We start from the raw sequence: 27,146 nt of genomic DNA, 5'->3' as shown, positions 1-27,146 counted from the left end.
GGTTCCCACCTAATTTGGTACTGATTACATCAAGGAGGCAGTTTCCCTATGTGCTGTAGAAGGAAGTGAAGAGCAGGTGGGGCTCATCAACCTGGGAAGGTAGCTCATCTAGGAAAATAAAAACTGTGATCCTAAACCTCCACTGCCTTGTGAGACATCTTCTGGAGAAGGCTATGGAGTAAACCCTATACAAATCTGGAGTGGAGTCCCTTGGATGGCACTTCTTCTGGTGACTCCGGCAGCCAAGCTGGTACCAAATGACTGCGCAGAGCATCATTTCACTTCCCTTGTACTGGCAAATTTGCAAATGTGCAGGATGGGAGCCCTGCTGTTGTATTCTCTCTGACTTTGTGCTGCGAAGTTAGTACAATATTAACATGATGGTCTAGAAAAGCAAAAAGTATCACCGTTCACAATAGCAACCAGATATGACTCAGTGTTTACAGGAAACAGACTTTTGGAGAACAATCTCATGAGAATGAAAGACGGTGCTACTTTTTCCAGCCACGTGCCGAGTAGAAAAGGCATGAAATCTGCTGGGAAGGAGGTTATTCTCTGGCATGAGCCCTGTTGAAGCGGTGAGGAGCTCAAAGAGTGGAAGGGGCACTTTTGTCATTTCCTTGAGACTCTTGTCAATTTCAGAGACTGTCTTAGCTTTAAATTTCATAAATATATGAGACAAACATTTGCCTGATTAAACAATCTGGCCTTTCTCAGGCAGACAACTTAAATTTTGTTGTTGGCATCAGTTTGTCTTGAGAGATGACAGAGTACGCCTCTTCGGGGCACAAGCCTCGGCATTGTGTATGGAGGTCCTGGGCTGCCCAGACAATAAGACCTCTCTCTTGGCCTCACTGATGTGGTCCAAAGGAAAGCAGAGCAATATGTTTGGCACCAGCTTGGCTACAGGAGTTGCCAGAAAAAAGTGTACAAGACACCTTAAGGACCCCACTCTGGATTTGTGTAGGGTTTACACCTTAGCTTTTTCTTCTCCTGAAGATATCCCACAAGGCAGTGGAGGTTTAGGGTCAGTGTTTTACTTGGAGCGTCTCCACCCCCATTGTTCTGCCCGGACAGTGAGGTCCAGCACCGAGGGCCTTCTGGCAGTTCCCTCGCTACGAGAAGCCAAGTTACAGGGAACCAGGCAGAGGGCCTTCTCGGTAGTGGCACCCACCCTGTGGAATGCCCTCCCACCAGAGGTCAAAGAGAATAACAATTACCAGACCTTTAGAAGGTATCTTAAGGCAGCCCTGTTTAGGGAAGCTTTTAATGTTTGATGGATTTCTGTATTTTAATATTATGTTGGAAGCCGCCCAGAGTGGCCAGGGGAACCCGGCCAGATGGGCGGGGTATAAATAATAAATTATTATTATTATTATTATTATTATTCTCCAAGATGGGCTACGTTCCTGGGTTGACAAGCCCCATCTGCCCCTCGCTTCCCTCTACAGCACATGCAGAAACCTTCTTGACCGTTGGACCAATATTGGTTTTATCCACTCAATCATCCAGAGCCTGACTTTCCATGTAGAGGAAGTCCCTAACACACCAAGGGTTTGTGTCCCATCAGCTACCCTCTCCTAGTTTACCTGGCCAGTTGAAACAGTTTTCTGGGGTGTGGCTGCTGTTGCATGCTGACAGCTTCTAGAAGCCACAGGTGAGAGCTGAGTGCAGGGTCTTGAAGATTCATTCCCCGTGTCTGCTGTCATGGGATTGCCGTCTATCACATGACGGTGTAGGTTTTTCATTCCATAGAGTCGGACATGACAGAAACAGGATGTTTGTGTTACTGTGTTCCGTGAAGTGGGACTATTGTCCTTTGTTCTTTCTTTTTGTGTCCGATGCTAGAGAGAGAGGGAGCCGTGTTGCAGTGCTCCGTGTGTGTTTAGATGTAAATAAAATAGATTAGCCAAACAATGAGTTGCTGAGGTCTGTTACGCAATTGCGAACACTCTGCGGCATCAGTCGCTGTGATGTTCAGGCTGGAGAAAGCTTTTGAAGCTCCTGAACAATCGACCAGGAGGGAGGGAACGTGCCAGTTGGGCATGTGTGTCTGCCAGGGTCCTACTCGAATGTAGGAGCTCCTAACACCAAAGGGACCAAAGGTGGACAAACTACCCCAGAAGCACATGTCCCCCACCAGACATACTTCTCTCCCCCTAACACCCCAGGCAACTTAAGTACCCTTTTAGCATTTGATGAGACTGGGAGGAAGAGACATGACAGCTTGACTTAGAGGAATGGTGGAGGCAGATCAGGGTCATTCTTCACACTTATCTGCGAACCCTAATCTGAGTCTGACAATTTCCTTCCCCCTCCTGCTCCTCCACATGCAGAGCCATCAGTTTTATCCACTTTGACAGCTGGAGTCAAGCATGCTTCATTAAGAGCTTCCCTCAGGCTTTACATTCAGCTTGACTGGAGTGTTGCCATGATGATTGACAGCTGGAGGGGGCCCCTCCATATCAGCAGGACCAGAGGTGGAGCATCAAATGGGAAGCCTCCACCTCCAAAGTGCAGAGGACCGAAAGCCAGCCAAGATATTTCGGCGCCCGAAGTAGGAAATCCCACAAGCACCTCTCCCCTTCCCCCGTAGTCAAAATGCAACTGTAATAAATGAAACAGCTGACAGACTCCACCTGGAGTCCTGTGTCCAGTTTGGGGCATCACAGCTCAAAAAGGATATCGACAAGCTAGATCAGGGGTCACCAAACTTACCGCACTTCGGGCTGCTGCCTGCAGTGCCGATTGCGTGGCGGGCCGGAGGCCAGGGGAGCGTGCGCCTATACGCGTGCACATACGCTATTTCCGGCGCACTTCCGGGTTGCAGGAGCACTGGAAATAGCTTGTGCACATGCGCACAGGCCTCCTCCGACCCAGTAGTGCACCAAAAATGACGCTTGCGCATGTGCACGAGCTATTTCCGGTGCTCCTGCGACCTGGAAGTGGGCAGCCACACTGCACCATGCCAGTAAGAGTGGGCAAGGGTCACTGCGGGCCGGATAAATGAGTCATTCGGGCTGTATCCAGCCCCCAGGCCGTAGTTTGGGGATCCCTGAGCTAGATGGTGTGCAGAAGAAGGCAGCCAAGATGTGGGTTCTGCTCACCAGCTTGAAAAAAGGACAGGTGAGCAGGCGGGAGCAGTGGGGGGGAGAGTAGCAAGGTCAGGGGGCTCTAGGGTTTGAATTTAACTGAGAAGGAAGATGGAGCAGGGACAGGTGATGCAGCAAGGCCAATGGGAGTGCCTGCCTTCTTGTTATGCTATGCTAAGATAACCATAGAGACTCAAGAGGCAGCAGAAATGTTGTGATGCCGAAACAAACCAACAAAGGCACAGCTCATACTTTGTTATAACAATTTAATTTAACACATTTGAGAGCTACAGACATTTAAAAAAGAGTTGGTTTTTTTTTTAATTCCCATGTATCTGTGCTGAATCACTGGGGAAATTCCATGGCTGGTATGGGAGAGAAGAAATTTGGATGTTGTCTTAAATAATTGGTTCTGTCACTCCCCCTAGACAACGTTGGTCTTCTTGTGCAACTGATCCACGGCTTGTTCTGCTGGTACTTATTGGCTTTCATGCTGTATTTGTTACCCACCATGCATCGAGAGCAATTTAAAAGTATTTGCACTAAATAACCAAATCTTTTATTGATCTACATCAGAAATGCTGTGGATCTGGCAATCAAACCTTGACATTATCAGCTTTCAAAGAAGAACGGAAATGTTCTCTAGTCATATAGACAAAGATACTTCAAGTGCATTCATCAAAAGTTCACATAATATTATGCCAAATTAAATAAATCAGTCTTCAATGGATTTGCAAATTACTTGGCTAGAATGAAAACAAACCTGTAGCATAGGGCAATTTTAGATGAGAAAAATTCAGTCCATATGAAAATTCCAAGTTAAGGAACAATAAACCTTCAGGGCCAGGTGGTTTCCCATGTATTTTTTATTTAAAAAACAATAATGACATGTTAATTCCACATTCATAGAAAGTCTACAATGATCCTTTAGAGAGAGGGTGTATCCCTGACACAAGTAGAATGATGAGGCCTTATCAGACTTCTAAAAAAAACACATTGGCAAATTATAACTTAACTACTGAAGCATTTTGGTGTTATGCCACCTTTGCACCCTGAAAGAATGGGGTTTTGGTTACGATGTCCATATATAACATGACTGTTGCTGTGAGCTGAAACAACAACAGTGGAATCCTGGTCATATTTGCTGGATTGATTTCCATTTCAGACATGGAAGGAAAAAATGTCTCTTCATCCATTGGAATTTCCCAACATCCCTACCTCTGGGCTCTCCCCGGATGTTGAGCTCCAGTTCACAGCAGCCAGCAAAGCCATTGGTCAACAGGGGTGGCCAACTCCCAAGAGACTGTGAACTACTCATAGAGTTAAAAACTGGCAGTGATCTACCCCCTTTTGGGGGGTTCAGGTCAAAGTTGTTGATGAGCTTTTTTTAAGGGAGGATGAAGGCCCATTTTGGGGGGATTAGGGTCAAAGTTGTTGGGTTTTTTCAGGGAGGAGGTAAAATGTTGACTTTTTTTAGGGGAGCCACAGTTGTTCAGCTTCTTTGGGGGGAGCCAATGATCTACCAGTGATCTACCGCTAATGTCCAGTGATCTACTGGTAGATCACGATCTACCTGTTGGACATGTCCAATGATGCTTCAAAGACCACAGGCTCCCTTTCCCTTGCTTAAGTGCATGATAGAAAGCAAGGAAGTGTTCTTAAATCAGGTGTCTTCTTGACAATAAGGATATTGATATGATATTACAAATGCAGCCCCAATGTTAAGCACTTCCAGGGGTACAGAAGGGGGGGAACCAGAAACTGATCTTGATAGTCTTGGGCTTTTTCAGGGTAACCATGCCAGAAGCTTAGAGAGAAAGGACAGCTCACCCTGACAGATATCGAACTGCTGAGCCGGAGAACAGGGCATTAGATATGGAGGATTGTTCAGTTGGTAGAGCATGAAACTCTTAATCTCGGGGTCATGGGTTTGAGCCCCACGTTGGGCAAGAGATTCCTGCATTGCAGAGGGTTGGACTAAATGAGCCTTTTGGTCCCCTCCAACTCTACAATTCTATTATTCAAAGACTCAAGCCAGAGAGGTTAGCTTTAGTTCAACTTGAGTGAAAACCAAACAACTCTTAACCCCAATGCTTTGGTCCTCCCAACTAGAGCAAGTGTGATGACCAGCTGGCTCAGCGAGTTTGAAATGGGGGACATTTCACTGCCGCTTTCAGCTCCTCCCACCAACCACCAGGGAGAAAGGCATCCCTTTCACAACAAATGCAACCAAACAGTCAAGCGACTTGGTGAGGTATGCTGGATGCCCGTTCTTACAAAATAAAAAAATAATTGTGTGTGTTTCCTGTTTTGTTTTTTTTAAAGAAACCACTCAAGTCAAGAGTTTTGTGCTGGCCCGCCAACACCAAGTGAAACCTGAATATACCCGACGATAGCACCAGATATGTTTCTGAGATTCTGCCAAGAGTTATTGCTTTTGTGGGATGCAGTGTGTGGCCTTGCAGAGCAGATTCTCCTCTGTTGCGCATTGGAGGGCAGCAAACCTGGGTAGTAGCCCTGAGGGCAGTTTGGTGAGAGGAACTGGAGTTAAGCACCATGCCTGCCCAACCTCAATGAACGGCACCAGCCAAGGTCCCATGGGAGGAAGGAGAGGAGAGCAATTGGACAGAGACGGTGGCTGAGCTGCCTTCAAAGCAGCCCACGAGGCGTCTTAGGCAGCCATTTCTCCCCGGGCCACCACCAGCTCTTTGTGCCCGAAAGGGTCCTGAGGTGATGGGAGTGCTCACTTCCGGGAAGCCCGCTCGTTCCCGCGGTCCCGGGGGCCATGGCCCTGCTGGCGGCATGTCTGGCAGCACTGGAGGCTGACGGTAGGGAGGTGGCACCTGCCCAGGAACAGCAGCGTCTGGCAGAAGCTGAAGGAGAGCCTGTCGCGCTCACAGGCAAAACCTGCAGGAAGGAAACAACGTAGCCAGATTGGAGTACAGTAGTGGCATGTGATAAATTATTTTCGCAGGGAAACAATTGGGGCTACAGCCCACCAGCTTGTGAGGGCCATTGTGGGGGGCAACATTGTACACATGAGCATCATGCCTCCCTCCCAAAGCCAGGCAGAAGCTTTCCGGGCTTTGAGAAGGAGGTGCCAGGGCTCTGAAAGGATGCTGGAACCCACCTGTCCAAAATCTTTCTACATTCAGCTTCACTGGATACCCATGAGTTCTACTTGTCCTGAGAGAGGGAGAAAAACATTTCTCTCCTTTGATTCACATCGTCTTCTCCCATAAAGCCAGGAAGGGAGAAGAAGGGTTTGCCTTTCTCTTCCCACAATTGGGAGGGGGGGCACATCCCAGTTCCCACACTCTGCTGCCCATCTTCTGTTCCCTCCCCTCCCGCTACCTGAAGCACTCATGCAAATGCCCCCCCCCCGTCCCATCCTGCCTCTCTTGATGTGAAACAGATGCTGCGCTGCTGGGAGGGAGTGCATCCCACCATCACTCATCTCAGATCTGTCCATATTCAAGATAAATGTTCCCCTGGGTGAAAAAACAATGGAGTGCTAAAAACCACATAGCAGCGATTGATGTGAGAACAGAGATCCCCCCCCCCAAGATCTTTCTTGTGGCTGCCTAGATCAGGGGTCAGCAACCTTTTTCAGCCATGGGCTAGTCCACCGTCCCTTAGACCATGTGGTGGGCTGGAATATATTTTGGAATGGGAAAAAAGAAAGAAAAAAGAATGAATTCCTATGCCCCACACATAACCCAGAGATGCATTTTAAATAAAAGCACACATTCTACTCATGTAAAAACACACTGATTCCCGGACCGTCTGCAGGCTGAATTGAGAAGGCTATTGGGGCGCATCTGGCCCCTGGGCCATAGGTTGCCTACCCCTGGCCTAGATCCTCACTAGAAGAGGAAGGGAAGGTTTGTGCAGCTCATTTGCAACCTGGAAACACTCCTCCTATCCACACCACCTGCTGCTTTACACACACACACACACACACACACACACACACACACACACACACACACTCTGAATGTTTTTTCTCAGCAGAAAGTAGCCCTCCGAACCTCTGTCAGCCTGTTCCAGTGTTCCATGCTCACAGAAATCACCACCACTCACTTTGGAAAAAATTTATGTCACCAGCAGTGACATCTGCAAATACTACCTTTTGCAAGATCATCTCTTTCCAACTATAAGGTGGGGAAGATCACATGCACACTAAGGAATAGGGAGCCACTTTTCAGACTCTTGTGAATTAGGATGACCTCAGGCTTTGGCAACTTGTCATAACTGGATCCGTTGCTTGAATGATGATCTGTCTCCTAATCTTCCACTATTATTATTATTATTTTTAAAATAGCTTAATTTACACCCAAGAGGCTTCCTCCAGACTCTTTATATCAGCTGTGCTAATCCTCTTGGAGAAGCTGCCACCCCCCAATGCTAATACACGGTGTGAAAGTTTGCTTTTGGCAGTTTGGGGGGGTCAGGCTGGATGAGGAGCAGTGCTTGGTATCAGGGCCTGTTGGGACACACAATTTAGTTTTGTATGCTTGCTTTTAAATTATGCTGATTTCCTCTGCATATTATTCATAATTATTTTACTGGGGCCTTCCAACCAAGAGATTATTTAAGCTGTTTATAAAATTCCGTAACCAGCTAAAAGATGGTTAAGAAAGTGCCTGATGCTGTTAAAACTGAGTAAGCCCGTTGTCAAAGAAACAAACTAAACTTCATGCTTGAGAGACTGTTTTGCTTTTGTATTTCCATCACCACCAACCTCTCTCCAATGTAAAGGCTTGCAATGGAAACAGAGCCAAGACCATCGGTTGACAAGAGTGAATTTCTGCTTAGCCCATTATCTCAGGCGATACCAGGTGAGGCCACCCCCCCACCCTATCGCTAATCATTTACACGCCAAGAGGAATGGCCTGGGATTAACCTGCTGCTCAGTGATGTGGAAGGGGAACCAGGAGACTGCAGTGGTGCTTGGATGCTTGGCAAGGCGCTCAACTCCTCCAATGAGCTCATGATCACTTGCTCTTTCCCATCACTCCCAAGGCTCAGAGCTCATAAACAGCTCACTGCGCACTGGGCTGAAGCAGCCAGTCCCTTGCCTAGTGCTCCTCGAGCATCCCGTCTGCACTGTACATTTAAAGTACTCTTATACCACTTTAATGAACATACTTTTTCACCCCCGCCAAGAGTCCTGAGAAATGTAGTTTGTGCAGGGTGCTGGGAGTTGCTAGGAGACCCTTAGCAAACCACATGTGCAAGCCACATAACCCCAAAGGCAGGACATAAGGTGGCGCTCAGCTCTTTGCCATGCCAAGGGGGGGGGGAGACTGAGGAGATGGCTTTGAGAGGGGGAAACTACAGTTCCCAGGAGTCTTTTGGGGGAAGATCATGTGCTTTCAATGTATGGTGTGTAATGCAGCCACAATAGCCCCTGACTGCTACCAGACAGGAGCTTGATATTCCAAATGAGCCGTTCAACAATTCCAAATGGGCAATTGGCAAGGCGTCTTTTTAACTTATTGGATTGTACAAGGGACAAGAAGGGCAATCAAGATTAAATAGCTGGAGTGTGTGTCTATTTAGGACAATGATACCAAGTAGACACTGCAACAAAACACCCCGCATGTGTGGGGAACCCCCAATCCCACAATGAAGTCTCCCCGGGAGCCCCCCTAGAGCATTAGGCAGCTCCCCCACCAAAGGCAATGGCTGAAGAGAGAGGTGTCTTTTGCCTACTGATAAAAAAAGTGTCTGGAACACAGGAGCCATTTCCTAGTCCATGGAGATTAGCAGTCATGACCTCGCGCAGGTCAGAGGTTAAGACCTCTAAACCTCTGGCTCGCCAGCTCTATTGCAGGCTAAACCTTCTCTCGCTTTTGCAAATCGCACACCAGGAAGTTTATTTTCCTGCAGTGTTCAAGTATTGTAAGTGAATAGCACCATCCTGCACAAAAAGGCAAAGCGGCCTGTAGCCTAACCCTGAAAAACAAATACGAAAGGTCTGGTGTGTTTTTATAAACACACCCATGCAACAAACAGGTCAGCAGTCTGGATGTTCCATAGCAACATAAGGGCAGCCTGATGGATCAGTATCCTCGTCTCACAGGGGCCAAACAGATGCTCATCATGGGAAATCCGCAAGCAGGATCTGAACACAAGAGTCCTCTCCCCTCCTGCCCTTTCTAGAAACTGGTACTGTACCGTATTCAGAAGTATTGTTGCTTCCAGCTGTGGAAGCACAGCATAGCCATCACAACTAGTAACGACTGAAAGCCCTCTCCTCCATGAATTTGCATGAATCCTCTTTTAAAGTTGGAGGCCATCACTGTCTCCTGTGCAAGGTAGTTTCCCAGGTTAGCTACGCACTGCATACAGAAGTACAGTGGTACCTCTGGTTGCGCACAGGATCTGTTCCGGAAGTCTGGTTGGATCCGGAGGTGTGCGTATCCGGAGGTGCCACTTATGCACATGCGCGTGGCATGGTTTAGCACTTCTGCACGTGCGTAGGTGGCACGTAGAGCGCTTCTGCGCATGCACGCAGGGCAAAACCTAGAAAAATACTTCCGGGTTTGCCGCATACGTATCCTGAAGGATACGTAACTGGGGGTGAACGTGAGTAGAGGTACCACTGTACTTTCTTTTATCCATCTTCAATCTTCAGCTTTGTTGGACGTCCGCAAGTTCTAGTGTTATGAGTAGGGCTGGGTGATAACGGCTTCTCAACATCGTGACGCATCACCAGCTAAACATTGCAATTAGTTCCAGCCCTGCGGGGAAGGAGGCAACCAAGGCCCAACCACAATATACCACTGGGTGAAGGCGCTGTTACAAGAATTTTAAGGTCTTAAATATATAATAAATGTTCATAAATGTACAAGGCAAACACGTACATAACTATATAAACCACGTTTGAAACAGTACAGGAAGACAGTCCTGAAACCATTTTGACTCCCAAGCTGACCAAGTGTTTCTCTGCAAGGAGGAAGGAGGTAAAAGAAACCTTCCCATTTTCTCAGGAATTATGGGTAATTACCATCTCAAAGGAATGGCCAGACTACCAGGAAAGGCAATCAGATAAGGCATTATCAGATAACCTGGCAGACAGGAAAAACAACAACATTCAAATTTCTGTTGTAGACCGCCTTTTCTGTGATGTAGGTATGATGTATCTGGGGCATAGCTCCAGGGCAGGGAATTTCAAAATGTCTATACAGTCATACCTCGGTTTAAGTACGCCTCGGTTTGAGTACTTTCAGTTTAAGTACTCCGTGGACGCGTCTGAAACGGATTAATCCACTTTCCATTACTTTCAATGGGAAAGTTCGCTTCAGGTTAAGTACACTTCAGGTTAAGTACAGACTTCCAGAACCAATTGTGTACTTAAACCGAGGTACCACTGTATAAGGGCAGGCACACCTTTGTTCTGGGTCCTCCTCCTTTCTCCTGCCTGTGAGGGAGCACCCTGTTGCAACAGTTCAATAAAGATCAGGCTTACTAGCTGCTTTGCTTCTCAATATTCTCTGGTTGGCCTCTGTTATTTCTCCTACTGATGGAGAACCTACAAAGGACTCTATAAGGGCAGATTTGGTTCACAACAGCGCCATTGCGCCCTGACCCTCAAACCAGTCCTGGATGATGTATCAATGCATCACCCAGGTCCCGACTGCAGCTGCTCTGGTGCTGTTCTCCAGATTAGTCTGAACAGGCATTTGTAGTTTTCCAGCTGCAGATAAAGTGATTATTTCTGTCGGGGGGGGGGGGGCTGTAACCAGGAAGCTGCCTTGTACTGCATCAGGCTGTTGATCAGCCACAGGATAGCTTCAGGTTCTCTGCCCCAAACCTTCTCCAGCCTCTGCTGCCCTCCAGATGCTTTGTACTGCAACTCCCATCAGCTCCAGCCAGCATGGCTGCATGAAGCTAGGGATGATGGGAGCATGACCACATGGGCTGGGGCTGATGGGAGTTGTAGTCCAAAACATCTGGAAGCCAATAGGGTGTGAAAGTAGTCACTGGGTCACCATTATAATCTGAAGGGGGTTTACTTTTGGGGAGGTCTGTGGATACTGCCTTGGGTACATTGTTGGCGAGAGACGCATACCTGTCAACCGTCCAGATTTGACCGGTGCACCCCAAAAATTACAGAAGCCATCCTCCTGGCTTCCGATTGGATGTCCTGTTTTCGGTGCCGAGTCCTCACGCCAGTCAGCTGGTTCCCATGAGAGCTTGGCACCAAAAGACGTACATCTCCCATGCAAAAGAAGGCGCCCGTGGAGGTGGAGGGAGGAGCTGCTGATGGGGCACATCGGGCCACCTCTGCCAGGCCGAGACACCATGCCCCCACCAGAGGAGAAGACGCTGAGAAAGATGAGGATGGTAACAGGAAAGAGGAGGGGAAGCTGGAGGTGCTGGTCTGGCGCTGAGGGAGCTGCTGCCGGTAACAGAAACAGGGAGCTGGGGTGAGGAAGCCCCAGCTGGCTTGCATGGGAGCACAGCACTGAAAGCCACGCATCCTGATTTTCATCAGTGGGTTGTTGGAAGGTATGGAGACATACAAACTCCTAACCCATCAATTTTAGATCCCCAAAACTTGTAGGTTTTACCTGCCCATTTTTAAAAGCCGCTGGGGCAGCTATGGACATCTGAAGCATTTGCCCATTTAAGAAGAGCTACAATCTACAGGATTTACTGTGTGGTTCTGGGGCGAGCACCGATAGGCCAGCCTTACAACATGGAATTTCTCCAACTGGGGAACAAATATTGGCAGCCTTTTGTGTGGAGGAGATATTTTGCAGCTGATAATGTAAGCGTCTGTTCTCCAGTCCCCCCCCCTCCCCACCAGACAGGCAAGTTAAAAGCATAATGCTCAACAGCAAAGCAAACTGAATATTTTAATTAAGGGCTGGTTAAGTCCCTCCGTGCCAAATCATACTCAGCAGAAACTCACAAGGCCTCGATGGGATCAAATCCCTCTTTGGATATTATTCAGAAGGTTTACTCCTAAATCTGCTGCTAAGCCTGGAGGGAAGAGGTTGAATTTTTTCACAGGGTCACAGAAACAAACTTTGATGCACATTCCTAGATAAGGAAACAGGCAGCTCAGAGAGAGGCAATTGTCGGGTCAGCTTTAAAAAGTGTGCAGGAGAGCCAAACTAGGCAATGTCTTAGCTACTTAGCAGTACTGTTAAATGCAGAGGCTTTTTCATTCCCTTCAGAAGATGCCAGCAAGGACCAGGAACTCAGCATGGGGATCTGGGGGCTTTAACCCTTTCCCAACTGGAAGTTTCCCCCAGTGCAAACTGCAGGCAGGAGGAGACCAGTCCAGATTGGGTCCAGATCAAGGGGGGAATCAACCCCCATGGTCTTAATCCATATTGGCTGTGCTTTTCCTCCAGGGTTGAGGCCTGAAGGTCAGATACTGGGAATCACGAGTGAGGAGAGCACTTCTGTTGCACTCGGGTCCTGCTTGTGGGCTTCCCATAATGGATCTGGCTGGTTGTCATGGACTGGCTGGAGATGAGGCAGAGGTGAGGCAGGTTGCTGAAGAAGCCAGGGGGTCTCTCCCTCCTGCTGCCTGGTTTCCCAGAACCAAAAGAGGTATGAAGAGGGAGCCTTAGGTTGCTGGGGAAGGAACCAGGAGAGGAGCCTTAGAGAACGGGGGAAAGGCAGGGTCCTTGCAACTGCCTCATTGGGGCAAGACCTACTGGGAAGAGTTATTGTGATCATTAGGCCTGCACTTGGGGTTTCTTTGAATAAAGAGTTAACTTCACTGGCACTGGTGTTTTTATTGCTGACCTATCCCTGACTCTGGTTCTTGATATCGGTCACTGTAAGAACAGGAGGCTGGATCTGAAATTTTGGGCACATGTGCCAAAGGGGCTGACTCTTCCCCTCTGAGATGATGGACTCAGAATCAGGGGCAACATAAGTGTCACATGCGAACCCAAGAGGGTTCACACAATTGAATTTGTCAGTGTGTATGTATACCTACTCCAAATCACTTCCAGATGACCTGCTTCTTGTGCCTTCATCCTCACTTGTTTGCATAGAGTTTGTGGGGAAGTGACATGACACCTGCTGTTTAATGCACAACCATTCTGGTTTGTTTGCAGGGAGGTTATATGTTATAGTTTTGAGCAATTGCTATCCCACACTTCCCAGAGTATTTCCCCATCACCTTCCTTACTCCAAAAAGACAAAGTCTGGGGGAAAAGTGGGCTTGCTACATAGCATAGGGCATATCAACACTTACCTTCCTTCTGCTCTTTCTAGGCACAGCCCGTGCTTTAAAACTCTGTATCCGAGTGCCCCCCCCTTTTTTTGCTCCAGAGCTTTCCCTGCCAAAACTCAATCTTTAGTGCTCCATTGGAGCAAGCCACCAATCCATGGAAAACCCAAATTGACATTTGCTCTGACTGAACACTAAAGAGCAGGTTTTACCAGGGAAAGCTCTGGGCAAAAAGAACTTTAAAGTGTGGACCTGTGCCTGGAAAGAGTGGGGCAAATAAGTGCAGATAAGCCCAGAGCCAAATCCATGTCAATCGGCTTTTAACTTGGAGTGTTTCAGACCCTGCAGCCTCCTTCATTGGGTGGGATGTGTTAGGATGCCGTTTATGTATACGACTGTTGTTAGCTTTTTTTGTTGTTCCAGTTTTATATTGCTTTTAACTTTTGCAGTATACTGTTAAGTCATTTTGAGCTTACTTTCCGTAAAAAGGACAACTAATACGTGTAAGCAATGCCACCACAATTTGAATTTGCTAGTATGCAACTGAATGCCACCTGCAAAATAGTAGCAGACTGGAAGTCGTTTCCTTGGCTTTGCCTTTGATCTTAATTGCCTTTGTAATGTGCACCTGTCGGTCACCCACCCTGGACCTCCAGACTGGGATCGGCTATAAATCCAATCAGTGCTACCGCAGAAAGGGATTTCAAAAGTGGAGGAAGTGCCTTCTAATTTCTACAACACATCAAAGGAGAATTCAAAGGTATTCGGGTCTTTATTAAGAATTTGGGGGTCTCAAAGCAGAGGCGGCAGCAGAGCTGCAGACCCTTTTCTCTCTGGGACAACGCAGTCAGAAAGGAGCAGCAAGGAATCCGGGGGGGGGGGGGGGAGAGAATGTCTAGTTTGACCACAAAGGTCTCTTTCAGCTCAGCCAAAAATGACATCACTGTGTCAGAGGTTACAGCTAGCCCCACCAAACACCCTCTCCTACAGCATCAAAGGGACAAACTGGGGGAAGGGAGTGAGCGGATATTATCCCTCTGGAGAATCCCCCCCGGCCTGTAAAGAGACGTTTCTGCCTTTCCTGGATCTCGAGCTGACTCTTACTGGATCCCATTTGAACATTAAATCACCTTCATCCCTTTGTCTGGATGGATTTTGCACTAGACTCAAATGTTTCCATGGAGATTCCTCCAGGGAGGAAGAACCGTACCTTGGAACTGGTTCCTGATTAGAGCAGCCAGGAAACGCAGCCACGGAGTTAGCCAAGAGTTGCAGAGGATGATGCGCTTAATCTCAGCCCGCCCGCCCGCCCGCCCTGCCTTGACTGCTACCATAAGCTCCTGCTCTGTTCGCCATCTGAAAGATGCTACAGGAAGCTGCGAAGAAGAACGCCTTGGGAATATTGCTTTGGTGCCTCTGATGGAGCCCTGCTTCCTCTTGGCAAGGCCTCTTATCTCTGGCCTTCAAGAGGGCTCTTTCAGGGAGCTATTTCTGCAGGAAGGACCCGGCATCTGCCAATCTTAGCAGCCGATTGTCCTTCTCCCAGGGCAAGACACCTCTTCACACACACATACAAGACGCTCAATAAATGATAGCTGTCAAGTGGCTCATTATAGGGACTAACCTGAGCATAAAATGGAAGGGCTTACGGCATTAACACCCAAACGGTTGTGATTTCTGCACTGCAGAGGGTTGGACTAGTTGGAGTCCCTTCCAATTATGTGATTCTAAAAGATATTGCATCTCCACTGATCACAGGTTTGGATCCAGCACAGAGCAAGCATGTCTCTGTGTCTCCAGCTTCCAGCTCATTCATATATACTCTGGCTCTTGATCTTCTACAAAGCAGCTAGGTGAGGAGGGGGGTGGGGTGGAGGAAAGACCTACCCTTTAGCCTGGAGGGCACCATCCCATCCCCTAGTTGTAGCTATTGCTGAGATAGTTCAGTATGGACAACATGAAACTCTTAATTTCAGGGTCATGGGTTCGAGTCCCACGTTGGGCAAAAGATTCCTGGATTGCAGGGGGTTGGACTATATGACCATCGACCTCCATTAATTCTACAGTTCTGTGATTCTACCCCACCTCATTCTTTTGGGATGCCGTTGAGGACACTTAAGTGGCAAGCTAAGATTGTTGTCTTAGTAAGGAACTTGTCTGACTAGGTCAGCCATTTCAGTCAGCCAGACTGACCCCCCCCCCCAAATTACAATCTTCCAAATGCCCGGGGGGGACACTTTTTTCTCACGGAATCTCGGTAGTCATTTTGGGTGCTACAATCTCACGCTGTGTTCTCTCCCCCCCAAAAAACCCCCACCCCCACAAATTTTCAAGGTGAGAGCGAGGCGTAGGTCACGTGATTCACCCAGGAGCACGTGTTGGAAGCTGCGTGACCTGGTTTTGCATCAGGAAAAGTTGGAAAGTATGTTTCCAAGCAGTCTGGCTTTCAGCCTAACAAGTTTGCACACACATGTGCTTGCACACATACTTTCACTCAATGCATTTTAAAAGCAACAACTTTTCCCTGCGACAGCAAGGGGGAAACAGGCTTATGCAGCGACTGAAGGATCCCCCTTTGGTGATTTGCGCAATCTTGCTTCATGGCTTTCAGTTAATTTATCCCTGTTGTTAGTTATAAAGTTTGGCTCCTTGTTCAGTCTTAAACTGCGGGAAGCTGACAAGCCACAGCTGCACAGTGTAACACACACACACACTGCTCTTCCTTCTTAACATTCTGTGTTACTACATTTTTATTAGCCTTCTGCAGCTGATAAGAAGCGGGTTTATTAATAGCCTGATCTTCCGCATAGAGAATCCAGCATGGGTTTATGGGCTGCTGCTGCGGACGCTTCCCACTTCCTCAAGGGAGGCAGGGTGCTGGGAAGAGAGGCGTCACCACCTGGGGCAAAGGGCCTGCTTCCACTCAGGCAGCTCCTAATGCCACACAATCATTGCTTTTCTGCTATAAACTATAAGCGGAATCACCACTGACTTCTCACCCCCGGGGGACGGACAGACAGAGTCCTCTGTGCACCTGTTTGGGCCTCCCACCATGTTCCCCCATACACTGGGGGCACTGCAAGCAGGGATTGCCTCCTTCCCCCTGCCCGGTCCAAGGCTACTTTCCCCAGAGGCATCTGGCCGGCCACTGTGAGAAGAACATGCTGCACTAGATGGGCCCCCATTTGGACCTATCCAGAAGCCAGGTTCTTCTTCGTTTATTATGAATCCTAAAATGGTACCTCCACAGACAGAGGCAGTCTACCTTAGAATGCTGGAGAACAAGAGTGGGAGGAGGCCGTTGCCCTGGGGACTTCCAGTTTGGGGCATCTGTTTGGCTACTGTGAGAACAGGATGCTAGATTAGATGGGCCCCCTTTGGCCTGATCCAGCAGCCAGGCTCTTATTATGTTCGTAATTGTTTTCAAAGCCGCTGCTTTGATCATTTAATTATCTGTTTCCGGAAGCTATGTCTTCAGAGGGATAAAGGAGCAAGGGGAGGCTGAAATTCATACAGTGCCTGCCAGGTTCACCAGTAGGGTTGCCAGACTCAATAGAGGGCAGGACTTCTGTGCCTTTAATTGCCCTGCTCTCTTCTGAGTCTGGAAACCTTAAAGAGAAACCAGCAGACCCCTTGTTTAATTTCCAAGCAAAGGGCCTGCTGGTTTCTCTTCAAGGTTTCCAGACTCAAAAGAGGAGGGCAATTAAAGACACAGAAGTCCTGTCCTCTATTGAGTCTGGCAACCCTATTCACCAGTTCTCCCCTTGCAGAAGAGGCAACTTTAGTCATGCATACACAACTATAGCAGAAGTCAGTAGTTTGGTTCCTGAAGCATTTCTTTACCTAGTCACACCATCACTGCCCCAAACACCAATTTAGTGTAACCCTGTTGGGTTTCCAGTGCAGTTTCAGAACATAAACATAAAAAGAAGGACAGAGGGGAAGAGAGTTGCCCTTATACAAATCCGTGGTGTTAGTTTTCAACATGTTCAGCTGCTTTGAGTTTGTTTCTATCCTGGGAGGTTATTTTGCAGATCATTTTCCCTAATGCCCCACGAGAAGGCTGTGATTGGCTGTGAATACCATATTGGGTAGGGGATTGGAGTAGATGAACCTTGGGGTCCCTTCCAACTCCACAATTCTATGAGGTAAGAAGACCACTCTGCAGCAGCCTGCATGGGGTTCTGCACTAAAGACCAAGCGGACCCGACACCTCTGTGCCCAGGCCTGCAGCTTTAGCAAGAACCTGACTTCATATGGCAGGCGGATGAGACTTTCCCCCTCCCTCCAGAGTTCAGCAGGATATGTTTTCTTTCCCATCAGCGCTTCCTGCCCTGGGCCATAAACCAATTATAGGCCATTTAAAAAGCCAGAGCGTTTAGCCCTCCACTTTTCCCTCACATTGTCTTGCATCGTTTATGTGGGGGGAAATCATGACCCTATACATCAAGTCCATTGTATATCCATCATCACCGCAGGACGGATCTGTATTCCCACTTTATCTCTCAGCGCTATTACCATGAGCAACAAGTATTCTTCTGGAGAGAGGCATTTGTTGCAAGGCTAACATTTCCTGTGCCCTGCCCTTGCACAGAAAACCAGTGTAATCTTTTGGCAATAGCCAGGACAATTCTGGATCAGGCCCTCGGGAGCGTTTGCATAGTTTGTATTTTTGGACCAGAAGCAGGCAGGTGGCGCTGGACCTCTAAGCGGTGGGGTGGGGGTTTGCACCAAAGGGGCTTGCTGGGAGGGGATCAACATTTCTACAGTGTATTCTTTGCACTCAATGGCTAAGGCCGAGGGGAGAAGTGGCCTTTTCAGTGGTGGCTCCACACTTATGGAATGCTCTCTGCAGGAAGGCCCGCCTGGCACCACCACCATCTATTTTAAGGCACCAGCCAATTGCTTTTATTTTTACCCAGGCCTTCAGCCCTTAAGGAGGGAAATTGCATGGGGGTGGCAGGGAAAGGGCTGACTCCCCTTCCCCTGTTCCTGTGGCTCTGGTGGAATCTAGACACATTGAAAAAACACTGTGGAAATGCTTTAAAAACAAACAAACACGTTTTGAAAAATATATTGAATTTGCCATAAGCTTACCATCGCCATCTAGTGTCACATTTGTATAACACACTTAAACCATTACATTTGCAGCTGTATAGCCGAGTCCCCTGACTCCTGCGGGAGAAAATTCCCTTTGTGGGTTCAAACCAAACTCCCTATCAGTCAGACTTTATTCCATAATGCAGTATGGGACAGAGCCCAAAAGCGTCTGTGAGAACATTCCACTAACACCCCCCTGCCCCATATATGAAATATGCAACATCCTGGCTGCTTTACTCTCTAGCCAACGACTTCTGCCACCCGGCACATCGCCATCTCTTCATCCAGCCATGCTCCTTGAAAACCCTTACTCAACACAAAGGTTTCGCTGAACCCTCCTTGCACCTTATCTGCAGCTGTTTTTTTTCATTCTAATATTCGGCTAGGTTCCTCCTAAACTGCTTCTTACCAGTTCCGTGGTCAGAGGCCGGACGCTTGTGGCCTCGCCGCTAACGCGTCTTGCAGAATCTCTACCTCTCCCCGCCCCCCTCCGGCCACCCCACCCCACCACTTACTTGGTGGGCTGGGGCTGCAGTCCTGGGGGTTGCACTTCTGCGTGTTCTCCGGCCACGGTTCGTGGTCGCAACGGCTGCTGTCTTCTTCCACCTCCCCGGTCTTGGTGTTCATGCACTTGACCTGCCTCTTCTGGATGCCTCCCCCACACATGGCTGTGCACTAAAGAGATCAAAGAGGAGCTCGGAACACCCAGCCACAGCCTGCCCTGGACCACCCCGAGGAAGGAAGGGAGGGAGGGAGGGAGGGAGGGAGGGAGGGAGGGAGGGAGGGAGGGTGCACCCTAATTTCCAATCATCAAAAGTGTTCTGGATTCCTTCCCATGAGGGATTCAGGAGAAGGACTCCTGGCTCACCTGCCCCCAGGATCCCACTGTCCACTTGGTGCAGGGGTGGACGTTGCAAGGCCTGGTGTTGTTCGGGCGGAGGGCTTCATCGCACCGTCCAAATTCCGGGCAGGTCACCAGGCGTTCTTGCTCCCCTCCTCCACACAGCTCAGAGCACTAGCAGGGAAAAGGCAGGAATCAGCTGAGAATGAAGCACCACCACCGACACTCTATGGTGGACGCAGGCGGGTGCTTGGGCAAGAGCTAGTTCTCAGCCAAGGAGTCAAAACAGGAGTGGGAGGCCACACAGCAACCTCCATGGGCTTGCCTGCTTAGTGGGCTTCCCACTAAGGAGGTCCATTCAGGGCCGGGGCAGCACATCATAATGGCCCCCAGATGTTGAACTCCAACTCCCAGCAGCCCCAGTTGACAGGGATGCTGGGAGTTGCAGTCCAATAGTATCTGGAGGGCGCTGTGTTGTCTACCCTTGGTTTAAGGCACATCACTGGGGCAGCAGCCCGCATTTCCTGCTCTTTGGGAGTTTCCAAGTCTTTGGGGGAGAGAATGTATTTGCAAAAGCAGATCAGATCTCAGGGAGCATCACCTGGCAGAAGACATTCCTATTAAACCGAAATGGCACAGTAGAAAAATTACAATTCAAAGTGTCGATTATGTCCCATAAAGTCCTATACAGCTTAGGTCCGAGCTCCCACTCGCTGGATCATCACTTACGGACTCATTGTTAAAACCGTGTTTATGGAAGGCAATCTTACTCAGCTACAAGTGATCGCCAAAGAAAAATTGGAGCAAGATGCCCCCACCTCACCCCAGTACAAGGGAGCTCTGGGTTGGACTCACAGCCTCCTCCGCTCTCTGCTTGCCCCCTGCCCCCGACTCACCTCTCTCCAGGTAGAGGTGTACCAGCCGAGGCACAGCTTGTTATTGCAGGGCATCTGGGTGAGGGGCTTGTACAGCACAGCCTGGCAGTGGAAGGGACGGAGGGGCCGCTGGTCCCTGGTGTCGACGCAGTGGATGTCCCGGACTTTCACACCGCCTCCACAGGTCCTGGAGCACTGGGTTCCAAATAGTGCAAGGAGAAGCCGGCTGAGAGCTGGCCACTGTCCGTTTTGGGGTGGGGGGATATTGGGAAACAGCCTGGCTGCTCTCAAAAGGAGCCTGTTTTTGTTCCTACCTATTCAATTCCCTGCTGTCCCGCCCCTCCCCATGGGTTCTAAGAAATGTCCCCCTGCCCCACTTTATGCTCACAACCACCCTGCAAGGTAGGCCAGCCTGAGAGGCCGTGATTGGCCTCAGGTCAAGGTTTACGGAGGATAAGACTATCTGTGGTAATTGGCCACCAGGTCCGGCGCTCTCCTAAAGCATTCTGAGGCAGTTGCCTCAATGGCACACTGGAGGAAAGTAGACAGGGGCAGCAGACTTAGACCTGCCTCCATGCCTCTTCCCTTAAAAAAGGTAAGGGGACCCCCAGTCACTCTGGGGTTGCGGCACTCATCTTGCTTTATTGGCCGAGGGAGCCGGCGTACAGCTTCTGGGTCATGTGGCCAGCATGACTAAGCTGCTTCTGGTGAACCAGAGCAGCACATGGAAACGCTGTTTACCTTCCCACCGGAGTGGTACCTATTTATCTACTTGCACTTTGACATGCTTTTGAACTGCTAGGTGGGCAGGAGCAGGGACCGAGCAATGGGAGCTCACCCCGTCGCAGGGATTCGAACCACCGACCTTCTGATCGGCAAGCCCTAGGCTCTGTGGTTTAGACCAGTGTTTCCCAACCTTGGGTCTCCAGCTGTTTTCAGGCTACAATTCCCATCATCCCTGACCACTGGTCTTGCTAACTAGGGATGATGGGAGTTGTAGTCCAAAAACAGTTGGAGACCCAAGGTTGGGAAACACTGGTTTAGACCACAGCACCACCCGCGTTCCCTATGCCTCTTCCCTTACCCACTGTTAAATTACAGAGATCTGAGGCTTTTACTCCAGTTGGAGTCATGCATTTTTGGGTTGGAATAGACTTTGGAAGTCATCGAGTGCAACCTGCTGCTCCGCAACACGGAACAAATACTTTAAAAAATGATCAAGAGGGGTGTGTGAAGACGAGCCCCGGAGGCCTCCTCGGCCAAGGGCATTGCCTGAGCTGAGTTTTGCCTACTTTGCTCCAGTTCCCGACGCGCCAGCTGGAACACGGCCTCAAGTAGCACCTCCGGGCAGGGATGGGCTTCCGGGCAGGGCTGCAGTCTTGCTCCTGCGCTGTGCTGCAGCGCACTGTTCTCCAAATGGCGCCCAGGCCACATGTGGTGGAGCACTGGAAGGAAGAGGAAGCCCTGTTAGCACCCAGGCCTGCTCAGTCCCCGCTAATTCGACGGAGCTGGGTTTTCACCTCCTGCCTCTCCAAGCAAGGGTAGGGAACCTCAGGTCCACCCAAATGTGGCCTTCCAATCCCCTCTGCCTGGCCCTCCTAACTCTCCCCAAGCCACACCCCTCCTGGCCTTGCTCCACACTCTCCTTGAGTATTTTGCCCTAGCTGGAGGTCTGGGGATGCTTCTTGCTGGTCTGGATGGAGGATAAAGGGGAGGGTGAGAATGTGTGGGGAAGCTAGCCTACAGAGGTTTTAAAACTCCATACTTGTTGCTCCGCCCACTACCAGCATGTGGCCCCTGGAAGGCAACCTTTGAGTTGAAAAAGATTCTCCAGCCCCTCTACTCAGTGGCCCAAACTCTGGCCTCTATGAGGCTCATCCTCATCTGCCACTGCCTTCTCATACCGCTTGCTGGAGCCTCTTGCAATCACCAGAGACCCAACAAGCAAAGAGGCCAAGTGGTCTGAAATGACAACCTTGGAGCCAAGACAGGGTCTTTTCTGCACCTGCAAGCCCCCTCCATTCTACCTCCTCTAGACCAGGTGTAGCCAACAAGGTGCATAGGCTCTGACAGTTCTCTGATGAAAATAGGGATACCTTATTCCATACCCTCCAATCAAAATAGAGACGTCCCCTCCAACATTTCTCCGGTGGAAAGAGGGACATCCTATAGAAAAGACAGGCATTCCAGGATCAAATCAGAAACCAGGACAGCTTCTGTAAATCTGGTACTGTCTCTGGAAAATAGGGAATCTTGGAGGGTCTGCAGGTGCCATCCAGAGGTGGTCAGACTACAGTTCCAGATCTGAGAGTCCTGCACTGGCTGCCAGTGAGCTACAGTGTCCAATTCAAGGCGTTGGCGCTAGTATAAAAGGTAAAGGGACCCCTGACCATTAGGTCCAGTCGTGACCGACTCTGGGGTTGCGGCGCTCATCTTGCATTATTGGCCGAGGGAGCCGGCGTACAGCTTCCAGGTCATGTGGCCAGCATGACAAAGCCACTTCTGGCGGACCAGAGCAGCACACGGAAATGCCGTTTACCTTCCCGCCGGAGTGGTACCTATTTATCTACTTGCACTTTGACATGCTTTCGAACTGCTAGGTTGGCAAGAGCAGGGAACGAGCAACAGGCGCTCACCACGTTGTGGGGATTCAAACCACCGACCTTCTGATCGGCAAGCCCTAGGCTCTGTGGTTTAACCCACAGCGCCACCCGCGTCCCTTGGTGCTAGTATACAGAGCCCTAAAAGACCTGGACTTAGAGGAGAGCCTTACTCCATACGTCCCAACTTGCTGTTTATGATCAGGTTGGGGGAGCTTCTTAAGCACCTAAGAGCATAAGAAGCACCAGCTGGATCAGGACAGTAGCCTATCAAGTCCAGCATCCTGTTCTCACAGTGGCCAACCAGATGCCCCAATGGGACCCGAGCACAAGAGCACCTCTCCTCTCCAGTGGTTTCCAGCAATCGGTATTCAAAAGCGTTGCTGCCTCCAACCGTGGAGGCAGAGCATAGCCAGCATTACCCCTGGATGGAAAGGGCACTGTGAACATGGGAAGGGGCTTTCTTTGTCAGGACCCCCATCTCTGGAACTCCCTTCCAGACAGCTCTGTATAGGGAAGGTTTTTTAAAAAATGTTTTATTATTTTTTATATAACGTATGTTGGAAGCCACCTAGAGTGGCTGGGGTAACCCAGTCAGATGAGCGGGGTATAAATAGGAATATTGCTGTTGTTGTTGAATCGGATCTCCCTATTTTCAACGGAAAAATGTTGGAAGGTATGCTGTCATTTTAATTATTATATATTGGACATGTCCTTTCCCCTTATGTTTTTTAGCCAATCTAGGCACCCTTCAGGGAGGTAGGGGGAGAAATATAAATTTAATACATAAACAAATAGCAAATAAATAAAATTCCAACCACCAGCATGGCCAGTGATTGTTGTCTAAACAATTTTGCTTAGAAAGTCGATGAGAGTTTTGATCTGTTTTTAGACTTTAAAAACATTTTAGAAGTTTTTAATTATTGTTGTTAATGCTTCTTAACAATAATTTTATTGTTTTAACTGCTTTGTGGTTTTTGTTTTTGTTTTTACAATAAAACTATATGGATATTTTATGAAACAAATAAATAAAAATAATTGCAGCCCAACAACAACTGGAGGGAACTGAGCTGGCTAACCCTGCTCTGGACGAGAGTGTGACCCAAACCCTCCCACTTTCTGCAGAACTGAGCTCTGGGGAAAGCAGGCCTGGTGCCAAGGGGCTCAGCGCCAAGCAGAGAACTCCAGGCAACCGGCAGGTATCCTCTCCTTCCTGCCAGGAACTTGCCTCACTCCAGTTTCCAGCTTCCCAGCTGGCATTCAGAGCAGCTGCGACAGTCGCCGGAGGAGCCGAGAGCGTCCTGTCCTCCTTTTCCTCCTGGTGTCTTGCAGTCGTGGGCCTGGGCCCGAGACCTCCATGGCTGCTTGCAAACATCCAGTGAGCCCCATGGGGAACACTTTTATTTCTGCCCCCAGAGAGTCCCTGGTCCCCCACACTGGGAGGGATACGCTCAGCGTCCCACTTGCTTTTCATTCCAACAGACTCCTCCTTCCGCCTTGGCACAGGTGGCATGGAAGTGAAAGAGCCAGGGGGAGAGGGCCCCCACTCCAAGGACGTCGGCTCAGTTGGCAGCCGCTGCCCCAGTGAGTTGGGACTGTGTGGCATGAGCAGAACATGGCTGGAAGGGGGCTGCCTCTCGACCGTACTGCTGTCAAGCCCAGGTGGCTCATATGCAAAGGTGGGTGTGGGCTCCAGGGAGGGAGGCTTGCCCTTGGCCTTGACCACATCGGCAGGAGAGTGTTGGAGGTCCTGTGCATCTGCTGCAAGGCTCTTGCCGTTTGCCACGTCGTATGGAGTCACACCATCATCGGGCTTCCTGTTTATCTCGCTTGGGACCTGAGCAGGAAGGTGAAGGGTGGTTTCAGTAGGACCAGGCAGTGGAGAAATGAAGTTCCCATGCGTCCCCTTTGATGCTGTTTCTGCAGTTCCTGCTGCAACTGTCCTAACCAGGGCTTCTTCCATTCTGCGTTCATCACCAACGTCATCTTTGAGATCAATGATGGCCCGGTCTGTACCACCACCTTCTCCACGGCTCAACAACCCATTGTCTTTGATGGTGCTGAGATATGGGACCTTTGAGCCTCCAGCGTCTTTCTTCCAGCTCTTGGGAGTGCTAAACTCATGGTCTTGACTGGGGCTGCCCTCAACAGAAGGTACGGTTGGAGTCCGGAAGGTCAAGTAAGGGAAGATCACGGAGGGGACCGTGTTTGATACCTTCCCTTCCCAACGTGTGGTGTTTTCTTGGGCATGATTGACAGATACGTGGCTGTTGGTGCTAGAAGGGAAATCCGTTGCAGCTGCAGAAGTGGAAGAAGGAAGATCTCCCCAAATGGCTGGTGGGTTCTCCTTCACTTTAACTGTCATGGAGAAGGTTGGAGAGACAGCAACAGCTGTACCCAAATAACCATGCCAACTGACCGCAGTGCTATGCTCTTGAAACCCACTGGTTACCCCTTTGTTATTCCACCCAACAGCTGGAGATGTCGGGCTTCCATGGTCCATCTCTGGGTTTACAGTAGAGAGAGAATCAGGAGCCATTTCTTGAGGGTCCTCTTTCACATCGCTGACCTTCTTCACCCCAACATCCGGCAACAAGTCCTCTCTCCCGCCACCCTTGGCGTCAGCTGGGTCGTAAGACAGGTCTTCATGGAAGTTGATAAAATTGTAATCGTAGTAAAAATCATCCACAAACACATTTCCCTTTTTGTTGTTGCTGGGTGAATAATCTTCTTCCCTTATGGCATTAAGGTCTTCAGATTTGGGCGACAAAGGGCTGAATCGAGGGATGGGGTGGCTGGGGATGAAATTGATCTCATTGTACAGCTCCCGGCTTGAGGAACCAGAGCCTGACCAGTCTGAGAAGATGCTCTCGATCTTGTTCCAGCAGGGCAGCAACGAACAGGCAATTTCGGAGGCTGGTCTTTGCCCTGGATCACAGCTGGCTCTGGTATTATTGGGGCAGTACACCAGGCGATGCTGTATCCCACTTCCGCATGTGACCGAACACTGTATGGGAAAGGGGAGAGAAAAGAAGGAGTGTGAGAGACATCAGTGGCTAACACAGTGCTGGCAGTTTCTCCATGCTATGATCCTCCAAGAGAGATGGCGTGGTATAGTGGTTAGAGCAGTTGATCCCAAAGTGGGTGGTAGCACCCCCTGAGGGGCAATGGGATTACCTAGGTGGGGGTGCTAGGAAGCGTCGGCAAGTGGGAACAGGAAGTGCAAATGATTATCAGATTTCAAAAAGCTGGTATCAATAGTTTGTCAATCAATTTTGTTGTAGTAATTAAACTAAATACAGTGGTGCCTCAACTTACGAATTTAATCCATTCCGAAGGCACCTTCATGAGTCGAAAAATTCGCAAGTCAAAAAACGCCATTGGAAATGCTATTTCCCACAGGAATGCATTGAAAACGGAAAAATTCGTAAGTCGAAAAATCCCTATCTAAAACCGCCACGGGTTTTTTCCGGATGTCGCAACATTCGTAAGCGCGCCGCCATTACCCCCATTCGTAAGTCGAAAAATTCAGTTGTCGAGTCGTTCATAAGTCGAGGTACCACTGTAGTTTTAATTGACTTTTTTAAAAAAAAATGTACGTGCAATTAGTTGTCACTGTTTTGAATTTGATTGTGTTATGGTATTCCTTAGTGGGTCATGCAAACCACTATTCTGAATAATGCCTTTTATAGAGTAGGGAAACACCGGGGAAGGGTTTATAAAACCAAGGGATTGGTGGCCCCCAAAAGTTTGGGAACCATTGATTAGAGTGTCAAACAAGGACCTGGAAGACCAGGTTTCCAATATCCACTTGGCCATGACCTCTCGGCCGAACCTACCTCAAAAGTTTGTTGTGGGGATTATAGAAGGTGGGGAGAGAACCATGTATACCCCACCTTGGGCTCCTTGGAGACACAGGTGGTAGAATATAAATGCAGTAAATAAACAAACCTGGTGCCCCAGTTGTAGTCCAAAATTTCTGGAGGGCACCAAGTTGGGGAAGGCTGGTCCATGCAAAAAAGGGCCAGAAATAATTATAATCCAAGGTCATTTGCTCTTTCCACTACAGAAGCTCAATCTAAACCCAGCCATCGTTTTTCAGTTTCAGGTCATATTTGTTTCCTGGCGAAGCTTGGCTTGCATGGAAAAACCCAGAGAGCTGGGGGGGCTGGCGGGTCACCCTGGAGGGGGCTGGCACCCAGTGACATCATAGGTCATCTCTATTTGGGGTTCCCATCAAGTACCACCCTTCATCCGAGCAAGATTCCTAGCTGAGGGGGAAAAGAGCAAGTAGGGATTTGCTAACAGGGAGAAACAAAGCACAAGAAGAATGTTTGTTGCGGCTGAGCAGATAAGAGGTCTTCTGACCTTTCTCCAGAGTTGCAGCAACCCACATATCAAAAATAGTTTCATGCCACAAGAACATGTGAC

The 27,146-nt window shown here is 49.2% G+C and overlaps 1 protein-coding gene across 3 annotated transcripts in view; it reads right to left on the bottom strand.

The window, feature by feature from the left end:
* Positions 1–3,328: 3,328 nt before the first annotated feature.
* ADAMTS7 (ADAM metallopeptidase with thrombospondin type 1 motif 7) overlaps positions 3,329–27,146 on the bottom strand; it is a 63,213-nt gene continuing 39,395 nt past the window's right edge. For all 3 annotated transcript variants that reach the window (XM_060282968.1, XM_060282969.1, XM_060282970.1), the window contains 6 exons: positions 23,944–25,722; positions 21,408–21,560; positions 20,137–20,310; positions 19,268–19,414; positions 18,915–19,074; positions 3,329–5,999 (listed from right to left, as the gene is read on the bottom strand). In XM_060282968.1, coding sequence (XP_060138951.1) covers positions 5,836–5,999; positions 18,915–19,074; positions 19,268–19,414; positions 20,137–20,310; positions 21,408–21,560; positions 23,944–25,722 — 2,577 coding nt within the window. In that variant the 3' untranslated portion in view covers positions 3,329–5,835. The remainder of the gene's footprint in view (positions 6,000–18,914; positions 19,075–19,267; positions 19,415–20,136; positions 20,311–21,407; positions 21,561–23,943; positions 25,723–27,146) is intronic.

This window comes from Zootoca vivipara, chromosome 14 (assembly GCF_963506605.1).
Source record: "Zootoca vivipara chromosome 14, rZooViv1.1, whole genome shotgun sequence".
Taxonomy (NCBI): domain Eukaryota; kingdom Metazoa; phylum Chordata; class Lepidosauria; order Squamata; family Lacertidae; genus Zootoca; species Zootoca vivipara.
This window is presented reverse-complemented; position numbering and strand designations above follow the sequence as displayed.